This window comes from Sesamum indicum, linkage group LG6 (assembly GCF_000512975.1).
Source record: "Sesamum indicum cultivar Zhongzhi No. 13 linkage group LG6, S_indicum_v1.0, whole genome shotgun sequence".
In the NCBI taxonomy this organism is placed as follows: Eukaryota; Viridiplantae; Streptophyta; class Magnoliopsida; order Lamiales; family Pedaliaceae; genus Sesamum; species Sesamum indicum.
Genome location: NC_026150.1, coordinates 14,320,035 through 14,341,213, shown reverse-complemented (window position 1 = coordinate 14,341,213; position 21,179 = coordinate 14,320,035). Strand labels below are relative to the sequence as shown.

The window sequence follows — 21,179 nt, the reverse complement described above, 5'->3', positions numbered from 1 at the left end:
TATGTTGAACGCTTGAGAGAGATCTTCCAAGTGATCCTGCGACCTCCTGCTCTTCACTAACATATCATCCACGTATACTTCCATGGTCTTCCCCAAGAGATCTCCGAACATTTGATTTACTAGCCGCTGGTATGTGGCGCCTGCGTTCTTCAACCCGAATGGCATCATGCTATAGCAATAGATCCCTTTCTCTGTGACAAACGAGGTCTTGTCTCGGTCTTCTTTCGCCATGTGGATTTGGTGGTACCCTTGGTAGGCGTCCATCATCGAGAACCTCTCGAACCCGGCTGTGGAGTCGACCATCAAGTCGATTCTTGGCAAGGGATACGGATCCTTCGGGCAAGCTTTGTTCAAGTCCGTGAAGTCAACGCACATACGCCATTTTCCCGAGGATTTGGGAACTAACACGACGTTTGAGAGCCAATTGGTGTATTGGATCTCGGATATGTATCCGGCTCTTAACAGTTTTTTGACCTCTTGTCTGATTATTGCGTTCTTGTCGCTTCCGAATGATCTCTTCTTCTGCTGTACTGGTCGAACTTTCGGGTCGACGTTAAGGCGGTGAACGATAACTCCGGGATCGATCCCCGTGAAGTCCGAGGGACTCCATGCGAATACATCAACATTCTTCTTTAAAAATTCTATCATAGCCAACTCCCCGTCCATGTTCGCCCCTATCCGGGTGGTTTTGTCAGGCTCATTTGGGACCAGTTGCACCTTTTTGTATTCGCCACTGGGCTTCATGTGCTCTGCCTCATACGGTCGGGCTCTGCGTCCTCCCTGACCTTCTGCTTTTTCGACCTCGGCTCCCCCTTTATAGACAGGTTATAGCATTTTCGAGCCTCCTTCTGGTCGCACGATATTTCCCCGATCCCATATTCGGTAGGGAACTTCATCTTCATGTGGTACGTGGAGATGACCGCTCGGAATGAGTTCAGTCCCGGCCGACCTAATATGACGTTGTACGTGAATGGAGTATCCACCACCAAGAACTTGACCATCAGGGTTTTTCTTTTTGGCTCCTCTCCCATGGACACTGGCAGCTCAATCGTCCCCAGTGAGGCCACTTCACTTCCCCCGAAGCTGACTAACGGGGTCTTCACGGGTTCGAGCCTCGCGTTCTGCAGCCCCATCCGATCCACCACATTTTTGAAGATGATGTCCGCTGAGCTCCCACTATCAATCAACACTTTGTGAACGGTGAAGTTCGCAATATCTAGCTTGACGACCATCGGGTCGTTCTGTTCTCCACCCTCCTCCAATCTGTCCGAACTGTTGAATGAGATAGCCTCTTCGTCCTCCACCTTTAACACGAATTCCTTTTCTCGAACCGAGCCGGCCGCTCGACCACATCTCTTTCGTGTTCGGCTCGAATCTCCCGCGGTCGGTCCTCCCGCGATCGTGTATATAACGCCCTTGGTGGGAGCGTTGTTCCCGCCCATCGGGGCCCTGTCGGTTTTTGATGGGCTTGGGTTTCTGTCCCGATCACGGCTTCTCGATTTGACGCGATCTCGAAAATGCCCCTGCCTAACGAGCCTTTCGATCTCATCCTTCAGCTGATAGCATTCCTCTGTATTGTGTCCCCCCTCCCGGTGGAAACGGCAGTATTTGTTAGAAGTTTTCTTAGAGGGGGTGTACCTCGTGTGTCTTGGCCACTTCAGCACATCGGCATTCTCTACCATCATTAAGGCCTTCTCTCGAGACATGGCTAAAGGAGTGTAATTGTGGTACTTCGGAATGTACTTTGGTTCCTTCCGTTTCTCTGTTTTAGGCTTGTCATTTCCTCCTCCCCTACCCTCTTGAGGTCGCCTAGGGATGTACTCCCGCTCCCTTCGTTCTGAGTCTTTCATCGCGTTCATCTCCTCTTCGTCGATATATTTCTGTGCTAATGCCATCAATTGTTCGACATCGACAGGCGGGTCTCGTGCGAGGGCGGATGCGAAAGAGCTCTTCCTGAGCCCGTGAATGAGGATGCTCACGAGCATGTCAATCCTTAACTCTTGCACCTCCAGGGTTTCGTTGTTGAACCGGCCTATGAAATTTTTCAAAGTTTCATCCTCTCTCTGCCGGATGTTAAATAGATGTGTGGCGGATCTCTTCTGCTTCTTCTTGCTCGCAAAATGGAAGTTGAATTTTTGCACGAGCTGCTCGTAGGATTCGATGCTTCCTCGAGGCAGGTTTGTGAACCACTCTTAAGCTTTCCCCCTGAGTGTGGTCGCAAACAGTTTTGCCATTATCGGGGCTGATTGTCCGTAAAGATTCATTACCATTTGAAGGCAGCCACATGCTCCTGGGGGTCTCTCATCCCATCATATCTCCTTAGATCGGGTACCCTGAACCCCGGCTCGACTGTTTGAATGAGGATGTCGTTACAGAAAGGGGAATTTTTGTTCTGCGAGACGATCTCCCCTCGCTTCTTCAACTCGTCGATCTGCTTATTTAAGCTGTGTATCTGTTTACCCACACTTTCTACTTCGGCCCGGGATATCACGGGCTCCCTTCTCTTCGCGCGTCCGTGGCTGCTAGAACCTGCATCGGACGACGCTGGTCGCTTGCTGCGATGTTCTTGTTCACCTTGCACCCTTGATTCTCTTAATGGTTCCACATTTTCGAATAACTGCCTTCTAGCCGTTTCCTTGACCAGGGGGGTTGCTGTTCTCCTTTCGTATTCCACAATTGCTTTTCGGCTTGCCCCCTCTATCATTCTTTGCAACTCGTCAGGAGTGATTTGTATGGTGGCACCTGTTCCCTTCCTGGGCGTCTCCTCTTCCGCAGCATTTCTCCTCGATGAACCTTCCATAATGATAAAGAATTCTCAGATGTTCCCACAGACGGCACCAACTGATCCGGGTCGAATTATTCGATCTCCTGAGACGATCTCACTGCGGGTCGACTAACTCTTCCGAAACAGATTTTGGATCCCCTGAGAATAAAACACGAACCGTGAGCTCGTCGGGCACGTCCCCGACAATGACCCTCCGACGCTCAAATTAGGTTGATCGAGTGAAATGAATGCGGTCTCAAAGTTCGATCTCAATTAATGCATTAAAGTTACCTCAATTATGGCGTATCGGGGTCTATTTATAGAACACAGTTGTACGTCAAGTATTGGGCCACGTGGCCTTATCTTGCTGGTTCACATTCTGATCGAACGATCGTCATTGTCCGGGTCTTCCATCAGTCTATGCGACTCGGGTCGGGTCCTCTGTGACCCGCCCGCTACAAAACATGCGGATCCTGGTCGCGGAAATGACTATAATGCCCTTAATGAAGAGCGTTTCAGTCTTTTCGCCGGGGTGATATATATATACCCATCAAAATTATTCCCAATCCTGATTCCTTATTTCCAAGTTTTTAAATGATGGAAACTTATGACCTTAAATCACCCACTATCAGACATCAATATATAGAAAGGAGGTCTTTACTTAGCACCCTCTTGCAAGCTCAACGCAACGAGTTAATATGTTGCTACACAGTAATTTTTTATTTTCTTTTATAAGCGAGCAACCAAACTTCTTTTCTGAAGAAACCGAGGCTACCATCTGTTGTCCTTTTAGCAAATGAGAATAAGCCTCGACTCTCATCAATATTTCCAGCACACACGTGAACATATGTATGTTTTCATGAATTTGGCTTCTAACTTTTTCCTTCGTGTGCGTGTAATTTGCATGTTTAATAGAGGTGGACTGTAAAGGATCACAATGAGACATTCCCACCCGTGTCATTGAAGTGACAAGGACAACCTCGAGATCAAAAGCACACCTTGCACGTCCATGGCCAATCGACATCGTTCCACTGTCCTAGGTTTAATCTTCGCAGAAGTTGTGCCCATCCTTGGGTGTTTCAAACAGACGATGAGAGAAGTACTTGATCCCGCTTCAACGCTTCGTCCCAATCTAAGGCCTTGGCGGGCAACTCTTTTCTTCATGGAATCAAAACCGTTATTGAGTTTGTACTTTCGAATCGCCACCTCATCATTGATGAGGCACATGCAAGATTTCACCATCCTTTCAAGATCTCTTTCCACAGAGAAGGTGTCTCGCCGTTGTGCAAGCATCCTCCAAGAGTTTCGCAGCCGTTCACTCATCTCTTTCTGTGTGAGTCAGCAACAAGAACTCCCTCCATAGAAGACGCGCTAGACCATCATGCAGGCTTCCTTCGAGAAAGCCAAGACTTTTGCAATCATTCACGCATTTCTTTCCACTTTAATGAGCAATAAGAGCCTCATCCATAGACGAAGCGCAAGGTCATCGTGCAAGCATTCTTTACGATGCCAAGATGCATGCCACGGCCACTTATTTCTTTCCACATACGTCAACAACAAGAACCTCAACCATAGGCGAAGCGCTAAGCATATGCAAGCTTCCTTTGCGAAGCCAAGCTTTTTATAGTCACTTGTGCGTTTCTTTCTTGTGTGTCCACGACAAGAGCCCCTTCCAGCTTCCCTTGAGCTACGGTGCCTTTCCACCAAGAGAATCTTCTATCTCTTTGTTGGATATTCGCGGCTGCTTGTACGCAGGGAGTTCAACGACAAGTTTGCTTCTCTAAGAAGTTGTTAGGCAATGATGCTTGTAAGCCCTCCATGCCCAGAAGTCGTGAGTATTTGCTTTCGGCGTGACACTGGCTTCCCATGGATTCAGACAATATGCTCATCTTCGATCTGGTCGGCCTTGGATTCATACAATACCTTCTTCACGCATTTCTTGAGCAAAAGCCATTTTTGAATTCTTGATCGACCTTGGCTAGTTCTACTTGTCAAAGTTTTTGGTATTTGCCCCCAAGTCGTGAAGTATTTGATGACAAGTCTTTTCCATATATATAATTTTCATCCAATATTTTTTCATTCATACTGATAATACTAGTACATAATTTTTAAAAAGTTATAACTAAATCCCCATAAAAGTGCTGATGTTTGAATTTAATTTTTTTATTAGAGGACATTATTTTATTTAAATTTAATAGTGTAGAATGAAGGAACAATACTTATTTTGATGAATATTTTTATGGGAATTGCTTTTAGTCCATTAACTTGGCTCTCATTCAATTTTAGTCCACTAACTATGATAATTACCACATTTTATGTACTATATTGGAAAAATGCTTCAATTAGGTACTCCAGTGGCTGATCTTTTCAATTTTGCTGGAAATTAGCATGTGCACGACACATATAAATTTGGGGATTTGTTATGCCATCTGATACTAAAGTCTGACGTGGTAGATGAGTTGGATTTTTTTTTCTTGAGTAATTATATGTTTTAGTCCATTAATTTTGTCCATGGTTTAATTTTTTTCATGTGGCATTAAAGAATGGCTTGGCACTTGAAGTGAATATTATTTTATTTTTTCTTTCCCACATAAGCACTTACATAAAAGAAAAGGTCAAATTGCATAAAAACATCATTTGAATTTATATTTTATATTAGCTTCCATCACAAGTCGTGTATGCATGTATATAATAAATAATCTTACACATTTCAAAATGTATTATAAATTAGAATAAAACATAATACTCGATATACCAGCTTAAAAAAAATATATTATCGACACAAAAAATTTATATAAGCACATAAAATTATTGATAATTATAGATAATCATTTTATAAATACTTATAGCTTAAAAATATAATTATAGATTATAAAATTAATTGTTACTTTATAATAATTATAGATTATTTAGAAAAAAATACATAGATTATTAGATAATTATAAATACTTATAGATTATAGAAAACCAAGTCTTATTTGTATCATATAGTAAATAAAATGATAAAACTAAAATATTATTTTAAAATAATAATAGATTATGGAAAAAAATATTATTTTATATAATATATATTTTAATTGAAAAAAATAACCGCCCCTCCCCCCAAACCCCTACTATCACTTGCCCCCACTCCCACCCCAACCCCTGCCCTCGCCCACCATAGAAGGGACTGACGCCGCCCCCCGTGCCATTCCCCACCCCCCGCACCATCGCCCCGTAACACCATTGGGCGACCGCCGTCGACACCCACATTGGCGCCCAACTGGAGTCACCCAGTTGTGAGTTGGGCAATGGCGTAGATGGATCGGGACAAGGGGGTGGTAGGTGTAGGGATTTTTTTTTAATTTTATATTAATTATAAAATAATTTTATTTTATTATTATGTATGTATTTAAATAGAATTAAGTCATGGAGTACGCCCAGTGTACTTATTAACTACGTCAGACATGACATGGCTTTATTTTGCCGGGTAAATAAGCAATTAATTGACAACATCATTAATTTTCTTTCAATTGATTGAAAAATTGACACCAAAATCCTAAATTGGATCTAATTGAAGCAATTTCCAGATATAGATTGTACAACATGTGATAATTATCGTAGTTAGTAAACTAAAGTTGAACGAGGGACGAAATTTTTTCCTTCTATTATTATTGATAAAAAATTATTTTTGTTATTATTTGAAAAATATTTTTATTATAAGATTTCACATCTTTTTACGTACTAAAATTTATTTTAGTTATAATATTAACTTGTTTATTTTTAATTCAATAAAAAAAAGGGTTATTCAATAGAATATAAAAATCGATTATTTTTTTTTAGGTAAATATAATTTTCATTAAATAAATTGTACAATCGTATAGTATAACAGTGCTCAATGAGTGGCGTCTCCCTCGACAGGCCAAGGGATACGCCAAAGTTTATATAACGCACAAGAACTAACAGAGCGAGCTAAAAAAGCACTAAGAATCCTCTGTCTAACCTCTTCCACAATGAGTCCAGCAAGTGCAGTCGGTTCTGAGTCCAGCAAGTGGAGTCGGTTCTCGCTCAAACTATTCAAAACGTCTTAAGTTCCATTCTTTTCAAATATTACACACATGAAGCCAGTAGCGCATGATAAGCCAGATTAATAATGTGTTGCCCTCTCCATTTTCTTGTAGCCCAATCTATATCCATTGGCCAGTCTCGATTCGGCCAATTGAAGCGACCAATTTTGAAATTTTTGCAAAATTAATTATTTTAATCTATTTTTTTCATATAAAAAAATATTTAAAATTTAATCACCTTTCAATTATCCAAACAATTTAAAATTTATTGGGTGATCAGGTTGGTTTTTCCTTTCCCTCCCCTTTGAGTTTCCATTTCCTTTTAGTCCTAGACATTGTTGCTTAATTATATATTTCTCAAACAAGATAATTACAAAAATAAGAATTCGCTAAAACCGTTAAACATAGTGGACATCGACGCATCAGTTCGCTAAAACGTAAACTGCGTTATCTAAACAGCCGGCCCGTCTTCTTGCGCCATTTCATTCACCTCTGCAAACGATTCTCCCTGTCCCACCGCCAACTGCCCCACATGCACATACGCAGAATTGTATGTATATATATATATTTAGGTGTATATATAGATGTCATCGGCCAAATCTTCGGCAGCCCTCATTCGTAGATGGACAGAGTAGTATCACTGAATCCGATCATCACCACCACTCTGTTCATCTTCTCATTTACGCTGATCATGAGCAATACTATGGTCACAGCAGGTGCTTGCACCCCGAAGGACTCGGGCCCTGTGATTCCCACGACTCCTCTGATCACGTTTCTCGAAGGGGTTCAAGAAGCAGCTCTGAAGACTTATGGGCACAAGGGCTTTGATCCAAAACTGTACGTCGATATGTCACTGAAGCAAAACCTCTCAACAACAGTCGCAGCCTTTGACAAACTAACCAGAACAGCGAATGGTTCGATTTCAGTGGAAGAATTGAATGGTTTCCTGGAGAAATATTTGGGTGGTGCGGCGGAGGATTTGGTGTATGTAGACCCCGTTGACTTTGTGGCGGAGCCCGAAGACTTCTTGCCTAAAGTGAAGAGCCCAGAGGTGAGGGCTTGGGCCTTGGAGGTGCATAGCCTCTGGAAAAATTTGAGTAGGAAGGTTTCGGGCCAGGTCCTTGAGAAGCCCGATTTCTATACATTGCTCCCTTTGGAGAACCCTGTTATTATTCCCGGGTCAAGGTTCAGGGAGGTTTACTATTGGGATTCTTACTGGGTGATCAGGTTGGTTTATTTTTCCTTTTTCTTTAATGTTTGTCTTTTACAAATTTTACTGCGTTTTGGTGATGATCAATCCGTGATAAGGAATAGAGTATAAATTGAATTATATTATTTAACAAGAGGTCTTGTGTTTGGGTCTTATCTATGTGGAACGTTTACTCTACTTATCTTAGTAGTTTCTACTTTATTTTCTTTTAGACGTATGATAATGCAGTTTGGCATGCGTGCTACATCGGTTGAATGCATGGATCTTCTGTAGTCTGTTTCTTTTGGTTGAGTGCATCATAAGAAGATATATTGTGGTGCAGGGGGTTGTTAGCAAGTAAAATGTACGAGACGGCAAAAGGGATTGTGTATAATCTCATTTCCCTCATAGATGAATTCGGTCATGTTCTCAATGGTGCAAGGGCATACTACACGAATCGAAGGTAAATTGTTGTTTTCAAAATCCGAGCAACGATCATCTTATTTCTCAGCCTACCTCTTTTTTTTTTTTTTTTCATATGTTAGTTCATCTGACCCTTTCTAAGTGCATAAAACGCTTCACTCATATGATCAAAATCGTAAATCCTATCAACCGAAACTTTCTTTAATTCTATATCTTGTTTAAAGTTCTTGTGAAAATTGCAGCCAACCTCCTTTGCTGAGCTCAATGGTTATAGATATATACAATCGCACACATGACGAAACCTTGGTTATAAGATCACTTCCTGCATTGGTGAAGGAGCACGAGTTTTGGAATTCAGGTAGAAGTAAAGAATATTTCGTCGCTTGATCTGCTGTATACAGTTGTCCTCTGTTTTTATTCCTTTTAGTCATCATGCTGGCACATGTTTGGGGTGCTTTCTTGAAACGAAGTATGTCTATGTGTGTGTCTCTGTGAAACAAAGATCTGTTCACTCATTTTGTGCTATACTTTCATTCTTGAAGGGATGCATCAGGTGAATATCATGGATGCTGATGGTACGAATCACAGTCTAAGTCGATATTACGCATTGTGGAATCAACCAAGGCCCGAGTCATCAACTACCGTACGATCTTATTTCAGAAAGTTTGTTGTCTGGAGCATGATGATAAATTACATTTCCCATTTGCTTGAACAGATATTCACTTTGCAGGACAGGGAAACAGCTTCGAAACTCTCAAATAACTGTGATAAAACACAACTATATCGTGAACTAGCGTCCGCTGCTGAATCTGGGTGGGATTTCAGTACCCGATGGATGAGGTAGTATATCTCCTCATCAGCTCTTTTCAACAGTTCTCAATTATGTTAACATTCTTGCCATACTTTTTTGCATATTGGATATTGAGCTTTTTTATTGATTATAATAATTTGCAGGAATGAGTCTGATCTAGCAACATTAACTACAACATCAATTATACCTGTGGATTTGAATGTATTCATTTTGAAGGTAGGATCAAGAAATTCCCGATAAAATGGATTGCATGACTTGTCGTGTTTCATGTGTAATATTACATTTGTGGTTTAGATGGAGCTCGATATATCCTTTCTGGCACATGTTGTCGGAGATGCTGTAACGGCTGGACGCTTTAGTGAAGCTTCTCAGGCTAGAAAAAAGGCCATAAACTCTACTCTGTTTTGTGCGGAGATGCAACAGTGGCTCGATTACTGGTTGAGTGACTCCAACCCATCGAAGGTGATTTATCAGTGCTTAGCTTGATAGTAATTAGTCTTTCTGTTCCTGATCTTCATTTGGGGTTCAGGAGGAGGTGTATACATGGAGACGTTCAGGCCAGAATCAGAAATTATTTGCGTCAAACTTCATTCCCTTGTGGATTGAACTGTTTAATTCAGGTTATTTTTGTTCAATCTCTTATGTCTGGTTTCCAAATGCTACTTCTGTGCATGCAGAAGCTTTTATGTTAGTGTTTGGATTGACGATTTGGAATTTTTGATCTTTCCAGATTCATTACAATGAATTCATTGTACATGTTTGGATAATTTTATGTGACAAAGGTTTTCATAAATCTTTCTACACTCATATGATTTTGAATCCATTAATTGTGTTGTCATTTAAAATTCTTCTTTTTTTCCGAATACTTGGCTCAAGTCCAAATTCGTCCATCAAAGTGACAATTGATTGAGGCTTTGGATCTCATATTTTTGTTGTCTCATATCATTTACAAGTTTTTACACTACATACATTAACTCGCATACGGGTCATCCAAGAACTTCATTTGTCTAATTATACATCTCATCTTTGCCGAAGAAGTGTAACGGAATCTTTTCCTGTTTTGCATGCATGAAGATGTCAAGATGGTGGATGATGTCGTCCTAAGTCTACAAAATTCTGGTTTGGTTCGCTCGTTTGGGATTGCGACTTCTTTGACAGACTCGGGACAACAATGGTAAGTCGGTTTTGCACTGTTCTCGACTTGATTTTCTTTCTGTATGCTTAAAAATTTTACTCCTACACATTGTTTTCAGGGATTTTCCTAATGGTTGGGCTCCTCTCCAGCACATGATCGCCGAAGGCCTTGTAAGGTCAGGGTCAAAACACGCAAGATGTGTTGCCAAAGATATTGTTGTTAAGTGGACCAGGACAAACTATGTGGCTTATAAGAAAACTGGAGCGATGCATGAAAAGTACGACGTGGAAAAATGTGGAGGCTTTGGAGGGGGCGGGGAATATATACCCCAAGTAAGTGATGTTGCATTTCGTTATAAAGTGTGATATTGTTCTTTAAGAAAAAAAAAGAAGATTGTAAGATCAAAAAATAAAAGGGTTTATTGTAATTTACTCATTTGCAATATCACAAGGGGCTTTCTTGCATTTTCCCCTCCAAAAAATATTAAGAGCTTATAAACTCAATTATGCTATAACAGGCACTGAATCAATTTCTTGTATTGAAAAGGAAATTTATAACACTCTTCCAACTTACATTCAGCCATATTTGTCTATGTTCCGGTGCAGACGGGATTTGGCTGGTCGAACGGAGTCGTCTTAGCATTCTTGGAGGAATTCGGATGGCCAGAAGACCTGAAACTTGACTGTTAATAACCAAGAAAAGCAAAGTGTTGAGGTTCTAGACCGGTAAAGTGTATTAAGAAAGCCGAAATAATATTCACTAAAATGTAGTGAAATTATTCCACAAGAAGAGGTTAGATTCAGGGGATACAGTAAATAGGTAAAATTGTTGATCCATGTGAGACTTCTTTTCTTATACAATAAATTGGTTTAATTCACTTATGTGTTCTTTCCATTGAAATTGCAGCAGTAGATACATTTGAAAGTATTGATGAGACAATGCGGTTAACCTGTACACAGAGCATATATCAATGTTTGAAATGTTGAGCCTGCTTTTATGTAGCAGTGAGTGATCTGTGGGGATTATGAGCTAAAACTGTCTTCTCTGCTCATTGTTAACAAGCTATACCTGTACTATTTATAAATTCGGGTAAACATCACATTTGGTTCCTCAACTGTGTCACTTGTCCAGATTTGGTCGCTCATGTTTCCTTCTCATTAGACTCAATCAGGACAATTGCAAAATTCGTTTTGTAATTTAGGGGGTGGCAATTTTGGTCCTATACGATTTGTTTTTCGCTATTTAGTCCTGTAATTAAAAAAATGGGCAATTTTGATAATTTTTTGTCGGAAAATGTCACCTACACTTAAATTCAGGGAAGGTTCATCGCGATTTTTTCTGAGACTGTAGTGGATATCTACATACATTGGTAGAGGCGGTGTAGAAGAGAAGAAAAAATGGTGAAGATTCGAAGCAAAAGGCATGTCAATCTTCCTTCTCCTCTGATGTAGGTCACACAAAATCGGATCGGGTCGCTGATGTAGGTCCTGAGGTCGGGTCCCAAGATCCTTCTTTGAGCTTCCTATTAGTGAGTCTTGGGAACAAAGCAAACGTAAGACTAGCCGGTTAGCCTCCAGCAAAGGCCCTCCGATGCCTAAGTTAGAAATGATAGGTCGCGGGTGGTGAAAAGAGGTCGAATGAGACCAAGAAAAAGAGCGGTAAAAGTAATAAATGTGTCGTTTGGAATAATCATAAATGAAGATATATATAGTTGTACGGTACTGTCTGGCTGTGCGACACGCAACATCGTTGAGATGTTGCCACGTCATCTAATCCAAAGGCCATTGCAAGGGTTGACTGTGGGCATGGATCAAACGGGTCGGGTCGGGCGTGTTCAGATGCACGGGTCCTGTCATACATATAAAAATGCATTAAAAGATAGGAGTATTTTAGTAATTTAGTAATTTCCTTCATCATTATTCCCCCCACTTCTTTTAGTGTCATTAATGACACTAAGAGAAGTGAAACAGGCGCTTGTCAGGCAGTTGAATCACCGCCGTCAGAATTGTTGACGTATCATCATCTCGTGGCATGTGAAAAGGCGCGTTGCCTCAGATATCCCCCTATATAGTCCCTCATTTGAACTTCATTAACCGCACCTCGCTTTCGATCTCCTCATGCGAGCTCCCTCCTCCTTTCTTCAGGTACTTCTAACCCTTCTTTGATTCCTGCTTTTAATATCATGTCTTCTAGGTGTAGGAGCGTCTCTGATCCCATTTCTGAATCTACATTGAGGTCCAGTTCGAGTTCGATGTCGAGATCGTCCGCGACCTCGCTGGCACATATCACGACCCCGTTTCCCCCGCACCCGACTCTTCTCATTCCCATATCCCGAAAGAAACTGCCGATTCGGATGATGTACCAATTCTTCAAAAATATTCTGATATGATGCAGCAATAACCCTGGTTAGGAATTGTAAGTACTGTCAAAACACCCATAGTACAGTTAAAACGAAGATATTACATCCCTGATAATTATGAGATCATTCTTCCTCGATCTTTTGATAGAATGCATTAACCTCCTGAGGGTTGTTGCTCATTGTCACTCCTCCATTTAGATACAGGGTTACGTTTTTCTTTGCCTCGCGAAGTGAATAACATCCTTGTTAGGTTGGACGTCTGCCCTATGCAACACTCCCCTAACTCCATAAGTCACATTCTTCTCTTTATCATAGTTATTAAGCACCTTGATCTCCCTCCTACTTTTGATAATTTCTGATCGCTGTATAATATTACTGCCTCTAAGAGGTCGGGCGAAACTGGTTGTTTTATTTGACCACGCGCAAGGACTGTCGTTATTTGGACGACCTGAAGTCCAATGTTGGTCCTTGGCGTGAAAGATTTTGTTTTATCCAACCTCCACCTGGCTAGTCCTGGAACTTTCGTCTTGATTGGCGTGAGTCAAAACCCAAATCGAAAACTTATGGGGAGGGGTTCGAGAGCGACCTCATAAACTACATTACGCTATTTTGATACCTTCCAAAAGCACTGCTACAAGAGAAGGTGTTGAAGCTCGCGGGCCTTTTCCCTACCCTTATTCCTGTCAAGGGCACTCTAGGTGATTTTAATCATCTTTTCTTTTGTTTCTTGTCCTTTGAAACGACCTCCTAACTTCTCTCATTACTTTGTACAGAATCAGAGATCATGCTTGCCAGGATCGCGAACAAAGCTAGAGCCGAAAAAGGCACCTTGCCCCCCTCCGTTGATCGTGAACTGGCATGTGCTGCTGCTGCCACCACCAAGGAAAAATCCAAAGTTGTTGGATCTTCTGCTCCTCCCTTTGCGATATACACTACTTCCGAACAGGCCCCCCTTCCCATATCGAGATCGAGGATCCTTCCTCCCACGTGCAAGTAGAAGTTGTCGAGGTCTCTGACCAGCAAGGCACCAAGAGGAGGAGGAAAGGCAAGGGTAAGGAATGGGCAAGAACTCCCGAGCCCACAGAAAGCAAGAGCAAGAGTGGAAATGAGCAATCCTCAAGATGATAGCCCACCTTCCCATGTTGGTCGATACCGTGAGTTTCTCTAACTAATGCTAATGTATTTGTTTATATGTTTGTTACTGTGTTTCCTAAGACTAAGGTGTGTATTTTAACAGGTTTTAAAAATGCTTGATGCTATGGGAAGGTATTACATGTGTGGTCCATGCTTATATTTTTAGTGGGGGTGTACCCACATGTTCAAATCCTGAAACTCCATTATCTTGTATCCAAAAATGCAAAAATATAAATCCAAATATAGTGCATGTTTCTTTGGTTGTTTGTGGTTTTTCTTATTTTTTAATTTTTTATTATAAGTTCAAGTGTGAAAGAGCCCCATATGTTATTGTTTGTGTTATCAGTTTTTGTTTATTTTGTTGGTTTTTCAAATGTTTCTTATTTTTGTCTGTTTGTGTTTGTTTGTATGCAGATCCTAAATCACAGTCTATTACTTGGGTATTGTATTGGGGAGGTCAATTTATTAACATTCATCATGCTAGGGGTGGCAATGAGTCGAGCTCGATTCTGTAATTTCGAACTCGAGCTCGATTCTGTAATTTCGAACTCGAGCTCGATTCTGTAATTTCGAACTCGAGCTCAAGCTGATTTTTTATTTTTATTTTTATTTATTATTATTATTATATTAAATAATGGGAATCACCAATTTTTTACATAAATTTATAAGTAATAAAATACATTGTATAATGTATACTATATTATAAATATACCAAAATATAGTATGAAATTCTGATTTATTGTTATAAATATAAACTACTAATTAGTTTAGTAGTAATATAATTAGTAAAATGTACAAAAAGAATAAAAATCATTTTGAACAGTTTAAAGTTATTGAAAAGTATCAATTATCTGAAACAATGCAATTGAAACATAAAAATACTTTTAGTTGAGATTAATATATGTTCACAATCTGCAGTACATTTATATATTTATAAATGTTAGTATTACATTGATATAACTATTATCTTATATTGTTGAACAACATGGGTTAATCAGACCATCAAAATTCATCAGACCTTTAGATATGATCAAACTTACAGAAAAATACACTTGATAAAGTTTTAAACTTATTGGATATACAAATGTCAAGATATTGTACTCGGAACATAAGAATAATTCTTCAGGTCGGTGTATCGTAGAATCAGGCCATATAATTTTAATCAAATTATCCGATATGATCTAATGGACACAGTCTTATATATATAAATATAAATTTGATGTGAATCGGGTGTCCGAATTTTAAGATATCATAATTGTTGATTAAATTTTTTGATCTCATTATATATATAATAAAATAATAATTAAAATAATTAAAATTGTTCAACCATCGCTATTATTATCATTATCATTATTTTTAGATTAATTCATATGAATCACTAAATTTTGACATAAATTTATAAATAATAAAATAGATTGCATAATGCATAGTATGTATCCTGATATAAATATAAAACTAAAAATTAGATAAAAAATCATAAGTGAATTACTTGTCAATTTAAAAAAAGTATAACGTAATACAAATATATATTAAAATATAACATAAAGTTTATATATGTCATATTAAACAATACTTTTAATTACAAAAAATAGTATGATTTAGTAAGTTGTTGATTAAATTTATTTTTGTATAAAGATTAAATGTATAAATAAAAGTAGCATAATTTATTATTATCCGAAATAAAATCTATGATATTGATTAATAATTATAATATATGGTCAATTTTGATTATAAAATTGATCAAATATTAAATATAAAATTCAATATATAAAAAATTTAAAAATAAAAATATATATAAAAAAATAAAAAAATAGAAAAAGCTCTCGAGCTGGCTCGCGAGCTTATGAACAGACACAATTGAGCTCGAGTCGAGCTCAAAATCAAGCCGGCTCGCGAGGTCTCGACTCATCTGCCACCCCTACCTGAGGCCAAATATTTGAGTGGTAATGTGAAAAAATTTGATTTTGCTGAGGCCCCACGAATGGATAAGGTTAATTTGGACTTGTTTTGTGATAAAGCTGGAATAGGTCCAGGCAAAAGACCTATTATATTATTATGAATAAGGGTTTTAAGTTGTTAATTGACGATCAAGATATAAGGAAACAAGCATTTCAACATGCGGGTTGGCCTGAAATTGAAGTCTTTGTTGAGCTTGACAGTGATAATAATGAAGTGGAACATGGTGATAATAATGGTGGGTCTGAAATGCAATATGTGGATAATGATAATGAACATATGGTGTCTGAAAATGAGGACCCCTCATTCTTTGCTTGATAGTAATTATAACATGGATGAGACTAACGCAGATGAGGTGATGATCTTCTTAAAAAATTTTGTGGATGATGAGATAGAGCTAGAAAATGTAGAACAAAACGTTGGGGTTGACGGGGATATTTCTAGTGAAGATTCTGGGGAGAGAGATTTAGTTGACAGTGAGAATGATTTAGATTAAAAGAACTGTCTGATGGAGAGGGAGATAGGTCTATAGTCCCAGTTTTTAACCCTGTGGAGATCTTTGATCCTACTTTTAAGTTGAGGGTATATGCAGTGTGCACAGGGGAGAGATGTGAGTGGAAAATAACTGCTTTGAAGGTGATAAATGAATGCACATTTCGAGTGAACTACAATTCTGAACACACATGTCCTCGACCAATTTCATGCAAAAACAGCTGGATATCACGGGCTAGCATTTAAAAAATGCATTATGGAGGCTTCCAGGGCCAGCACTATGGGGGAATTTAAATGCAGGATGGAAGAATTGAAAATTTTAGATGTTTCTGCATATCACTAAAGGGCCAAAGTATGACATGTTGCTTAATAACTGTTGTGAATCATTTAATAGCAACATTTTAGAGGCTAGAGAGAAACCTGTCATCACAATGTTGGAGTGGATTAGAGAGTTCTTAATGAAAAGACTATAGGAAAACAGGGACTGGGCTGAAAAAAAATGGAAGGGGAAATTGTGTCCCAAGATTGAGAAGATAATCTAGAAACAGAAACACATTGACAAAGTTGGGGACTGCATTCCAATTAAGGCAGATGATAAGCATTACCAAATTAGTTGCTTTGACGGTTCTCAGTTTTGTGCTGATTTAGAGTAATGGAGTTGCACATGCAGGAAATGGAAAATTTGTGGCATACTGTGCAGTCATGCAATAAGTGCCATTTTCAATCAAAATGGAATGCCTGAAGATTATGTACATGAGTACTATTCCTGTGGAGACTTATAAAAGGGTTTATGCACCTGTTATCATGGGGATAAGTGGGGAAATGTTGTGGGAAAAGTCATCATACATACCTCCACTACCTCCTAATTTTGGAAGAGAGCCTGGTAGACCATCCAATGCACGAAGGAGGGAGCTTGATGAGTCTACAAGCAAATCTGCAAAAACAAGAGGAAGAAAGATCCTGAGGCTCAAGAGACAACAAACCATAGTTCACTGCAGTGCCTGTGGTGAACCAGGCCACTTCTGAAAGCTTGTCCTGAAAAAGCTCCAACTCCAGGTTTGGAGGAGATCCATGAAAATGTGCAACAGGTAAGTAGTTTTATATATGTTCCAACAATGTTTGTTTTGACTTGGTATCGTTTATCAGAAAAAGAAGGGCAAAAGACTACCCAACAAAACCTGTCAAAGCTCAATGAATAACTCTTATAAACAAAAGGTGCAGTTTACTTTCAGTTTCCATAACAGAGTATCAGGACACTATATAATATTTACTTTTTTGTGTTTGTGTTATCAGTTGAGAAAAAGAAGCAGAGGTGACACTACCAAACAAAATGAAGCACCTGTTAAGAAGATAAAGAATGAAACTGTAAGCCCTATTGACACTCTTTCAGTTGACACGCCATTACATGTTTTAGTTTATGTTACAGATCCTTTTTTTTTTTTTAATCAAAAACAGGTTTAGTTGGCACTCAATTGTCTGCACCACCACCCATAACACCACCTGCTAGACTAATTGATGAACCTGAGGAGACTGAATTTGTTACAAATGCTGCTGAGATTCCAAGTGAACAACCCTAAGTATGCCTGGCCCCTCAATGTATAATCAGCTGCAAATGAGTCAACCACCTATGCCCCCAGAATCACAATCACCATTACACACAAGATTGAACATCAGGGCACCCCCACCCATGACTGGCACACTGTACATGCTATCATTCTCATACAAACCTGCAGGAATGGTTGAAGCATCAAAATCTATCATGCAAGGAGGACAGAAGTATGTAGAAATTTCTAAGTGGCCTTCTTTAACAAGATGTGACATGGTTTTGATGTGTTTGACTTGGTTTCTATATTTTGACTTAGTTTTAATGTTTTTGACTTGGTCTGAATGTTTGCTCTTGGTTTTGAACATAATTTAAGTTTGTTTTTGGTTGTGAACGGATGTATTTTTTTTTAGCAGGGTTATAGGCAAACAATATGCTAACAGAATTAAGGCCACTATGTTATGTACATCTTCCATACCAAGTAATATAGAATTCAAGTTTCTATCTTATGCTCATTTTCTACACATCTTGAGTTTCAAGGGATTGCATTAAACCTCGCAAATTTGAGGATGGAGAGACCTTGAAGCCTATATCTCTTTTCTTCAGATTACAGTTGCTATACACCAAAGTAAAAGTTACACCCAAAAGAATAAAGGAAGGAAAAGAAAAAATCACAAACAACAACCCAAGAATGAGCAACCTTCTCCACAATCTGGTTTTCTTCTGCTTGAACCTCTTCATGTTTTCTTCAGTTGCATTAATTCTTCGAAATAAACCGGGAATCCTTCGGCACATTTGAGGGTCCTCAAACAAACTGCAATGTTAGACTGTAAAAACATGAACTTTTCATACATTAAACTCATGGGCACGAATGGAATCTTCTTCCGGAATTCTCAGGAGTCCATGAAGTTGGAAGTATGGCTCTTCTACCACAATAGCGTTGGATTGACCCTTCTACACTAGACATTTTCAAAGATCAATCAAAGAAGGCTTCTACTGGCATGAAAAATGGTAGACGCTATTTCTAGGGTACATTTTCTTGCAATTGGGGCTAAATAAAGGGGAGATGAGGAGTGGGGAACATCTGCAATTTTTCCCTCCAAGATTTGCCAACATGGCAAGTTTTGTAGGGGAAAAACTTAATGGAGTGGCAAGCGTTTCCAAGTTGGTCTTTTCTTTTTTCCATGTCATTTCATAAATTAAAATAAAAAACATGTCATATAAAGCATTTTCATCGAAAAGCCCTAAATTTAAGTGTTAGGCGACATTTTCTGGCCAAAAAGGATCAAAATTGCCAATTTTTTTAATTAAAGGACTAAACTGCTAAAATAAATCGTACAGGATTAAAATTGCCACCTTTCCCAAATTACAGAATAAATTTTGCAATTTTCCCAACTTAGTCCCTGAAACTTATATATTCCATTATTTTTTGTCCCTTCCATTATCTATCCATTAAAACTAACAGATTTCTTGAAAAGAAGAATCATTCTCGCTGCCGAAAGGATTCACAACCAAGACTTTGTGGAAAATTTTCATACCTTTACCGCTCCAACAAATGCATTACATGTTTATTTTTCTAAATGAAACATTACTTAAAACAAATAACTAAGAATTACCTTATTAATCCCCAAATATTCAACCACAATTAAAGGGGCAAATTTTTACGACCTAAATCTGAGACGAGGACACGCACCAACGCCGCGGCGACGAATAAAGACAAGCAATAAATATTCTTGTTATGATGAATTTTTTTTTTATTATTTTTTAACTAATGTTTAGAATATTTTTGAGATTATTTTTATGTATTTGATGACATCACATTTATGTATTTATTTATAACTTTCATATCTTTTTTTATTGCAATTTATGACATTTTAGGTGCTAGTATTATTTTAGTTGGTTATATTTTAATTTTTATTATCAATATATGTAGGATGACAATGACGATGTTGGTTGATTTTGAGATTTTTTAATATAATTTTAAAATATTTTTAACGTGTTTCTATTCTACAGTTATGTCATGTACTATTTTATTCAACAAAATAACTAAGTAGTGCACTTGGTGGAGTGTTAGAGGCATTGAATGCTTTACACAAGGTTTTGATTTCAAGTCCTTTGGGTAGTAGGTAAGTAATATTTTATTTAAGAACGTAAACAAGTACACTTGGTGGCGTAGTAAAAACATTGAATTCTTCCACAAGATCCCGTTTCGAATTCTTTCAACAAAATCTTTTTTTTTAAGAAATTTGTTAGTTTAAACGGATAGATAATGAAAGGGACAAAAAATAATGAAATATAAATTTGAGGGACTAAGTCTGATGAGAGGGAAACACAAGAGACCAAATTTGAATAAATAACATAGTTGATGGACCAAAAATGATCTTTTACCCTTATAAAGTCTAAGCGCATTATTAAATTTGATCTCTTTTAATTTTCTGAGAATATTTCATCCTTCCTAGACTTATTATGGCTTTATTTTATCTTTCATTCATAATTAAAGTAATTAATGTACAAAGCTCTTAATTTAATTCAGAATCTTTCATAGCTAAACTTTTAAAATGTATATGTTTAATTAGGGTTAAATACATTTTCAATTCCTATATAGGTATATATTTGTTTTTAACCCTCCCACCTCCTCCCTCCAAAGAAAAAAAAATTAATAAGTTGGGATTGACAGAACAAAAATACGTCATCACTTACCCACTACACTTTTTATTTACTCCCTAAAATATGTTTTTATAAAAAAATCTTTCCCAAAACTACTTTTAGTAATTTAAAATTTTAATTAAATATCATTTCAAAAATAATATTTAAAATTTATAGCTTCTTAATAACTATGTAGTATTTAGAAATTCAATATATGAAATATATTTCATAAAATAAATTATTTAGAAAAATAAAAATAAATAAATATGTGAAAGTACATAATGCATAATAATGCATATGGCCCAAAGAAGTATGGCCGAAGGAAGAATAAGAACACCCAGGAGTCTCCTTCATCAACCCAACAACACATGAAGGGGTAATAATTCAAAATATTTGTAGATTTGGCCTAAGAGTATGACCCATCAAGAGATGATTAGCCCAGAGCCCATGTCCAGTCATCCCGACGTGGCAGACACTTGGATCACCAACATGTAGAACGCTAGATAAGGGAGGTTCCCTTCAAGCCCTGGACTCAAAGCGTAGGAGGACTCCTTGTTGGACAAGAATCCTCATCGGCGAAGGATCCTCCCAACTTAGAGATAGACTTTTTCAACAAAATTAGCAGAAGATAAAAGCAAATTACAGCTTATCCGAACAATTTTTATCCATTCTTCGCTAAGAT

General features: G+C 38.2%; 2 protein-coding genes across 4 annotated transcripts; one reads left to right on the top strand and one right to left on the bottom strand.

Moving 5' to 3' along the window:
* On the bottom strand, positions 741 to 2,800 carry LOC110012092. The gene is made up of 2 exons (XM_020694201.1): positions 2,268 to 2,800; positions 741 to 2,163 (listed from the first exon to the last, which is right to left on the bottom strand). The coding sequence occupies exons 1-2, from the start codon at positions 2,798 to 2,800 to the stop codon at positions 741 to 743; spliced, it is 1,956 nt and encodes a 651-aa protein (XP_020549860.1).
* On the top strand, positions 7,208 to 11,481 carry LOC105164499 (probable trehalase). 3 transcript variants are annotated; one of them, XR_002287340.1, is made up of 12 exons: positions 7,208 to 8,036; positions 8,342 to 8,461; positions 8,664 to 8,779; positions 8,964 to 9,064; positions 9,152 to 9,261; positions 9,376 to 9,448; positions 9,527 to 9,694; positions 9,762 to 9,852; positions 10,307 to 10,406; positions 10,486 to 10,699; positions 10,973 to 11,186; positions 11,277 to 11,481. XR_002287340.1 is itself a non-coding variant. In XM_020695027.1 (11 exons), the coding sequence occupies exons 1-11, from the start codon at positions 7,432 to 7,434 to the stop codon at positions 11,054 to 11,056; spliced, it is 1,782 nt and encodes a 593-aa protein (XP_020550686.1). In that variant the 5' UTR covers positions 7,208 to 7,431; the 3' UTR covers positions 11,057 to 11,261. The 3 variants fall into 3 exon arrangements, 1 of the variants encoding a protein (XP_020550686.1); XR_002287339.1 differs by having other exon boundaries at positions 11,274 to 11,481; XM_020695027.1 differs by lacking the exon at positions 11,277 to 11,481 and having other exon boundaries at positions 10,973 to 11,261.

Bases quoted from the DNA above. Each gene is read 5' to 3' on its own strand.
- LOC110012092 (XM_020694201.1), bottom strand. From the start codon at position 2,800: ATGGAAGGTTCATCGAGGAGAAATGCTGCGGAAGAGGAGACGCCCAGG. The intron at 2,164-2,267 runs GTAATGAATCTT...GCCTCGAGGAAG, and splicing joins CATGTGGCTGCCTTCAAATG to CATCGAATCCTACGAGCAGC.
- LOC105164499 (XM_020695027.1), top strand. From the start codon at position 7,432: ATGGACAGAGTAGTATCACTGAATCCGATCATCACCACCACTCTGTTC. The intron at 9,065-9,151 runs GTACGATCTTAT...TTCACTTTGCAG, and splicing joins GGCCCGAGTCATCAACTACC to GACAGGGAAACAGCTTCGAA. The intron at 9,695-9,761 runs GTGATTTATCAG...TTTGGGGTTCAG, and splicing joins GTGACTCCAACCCATCGAAG to GAGGAGGTGTATACATGGAG.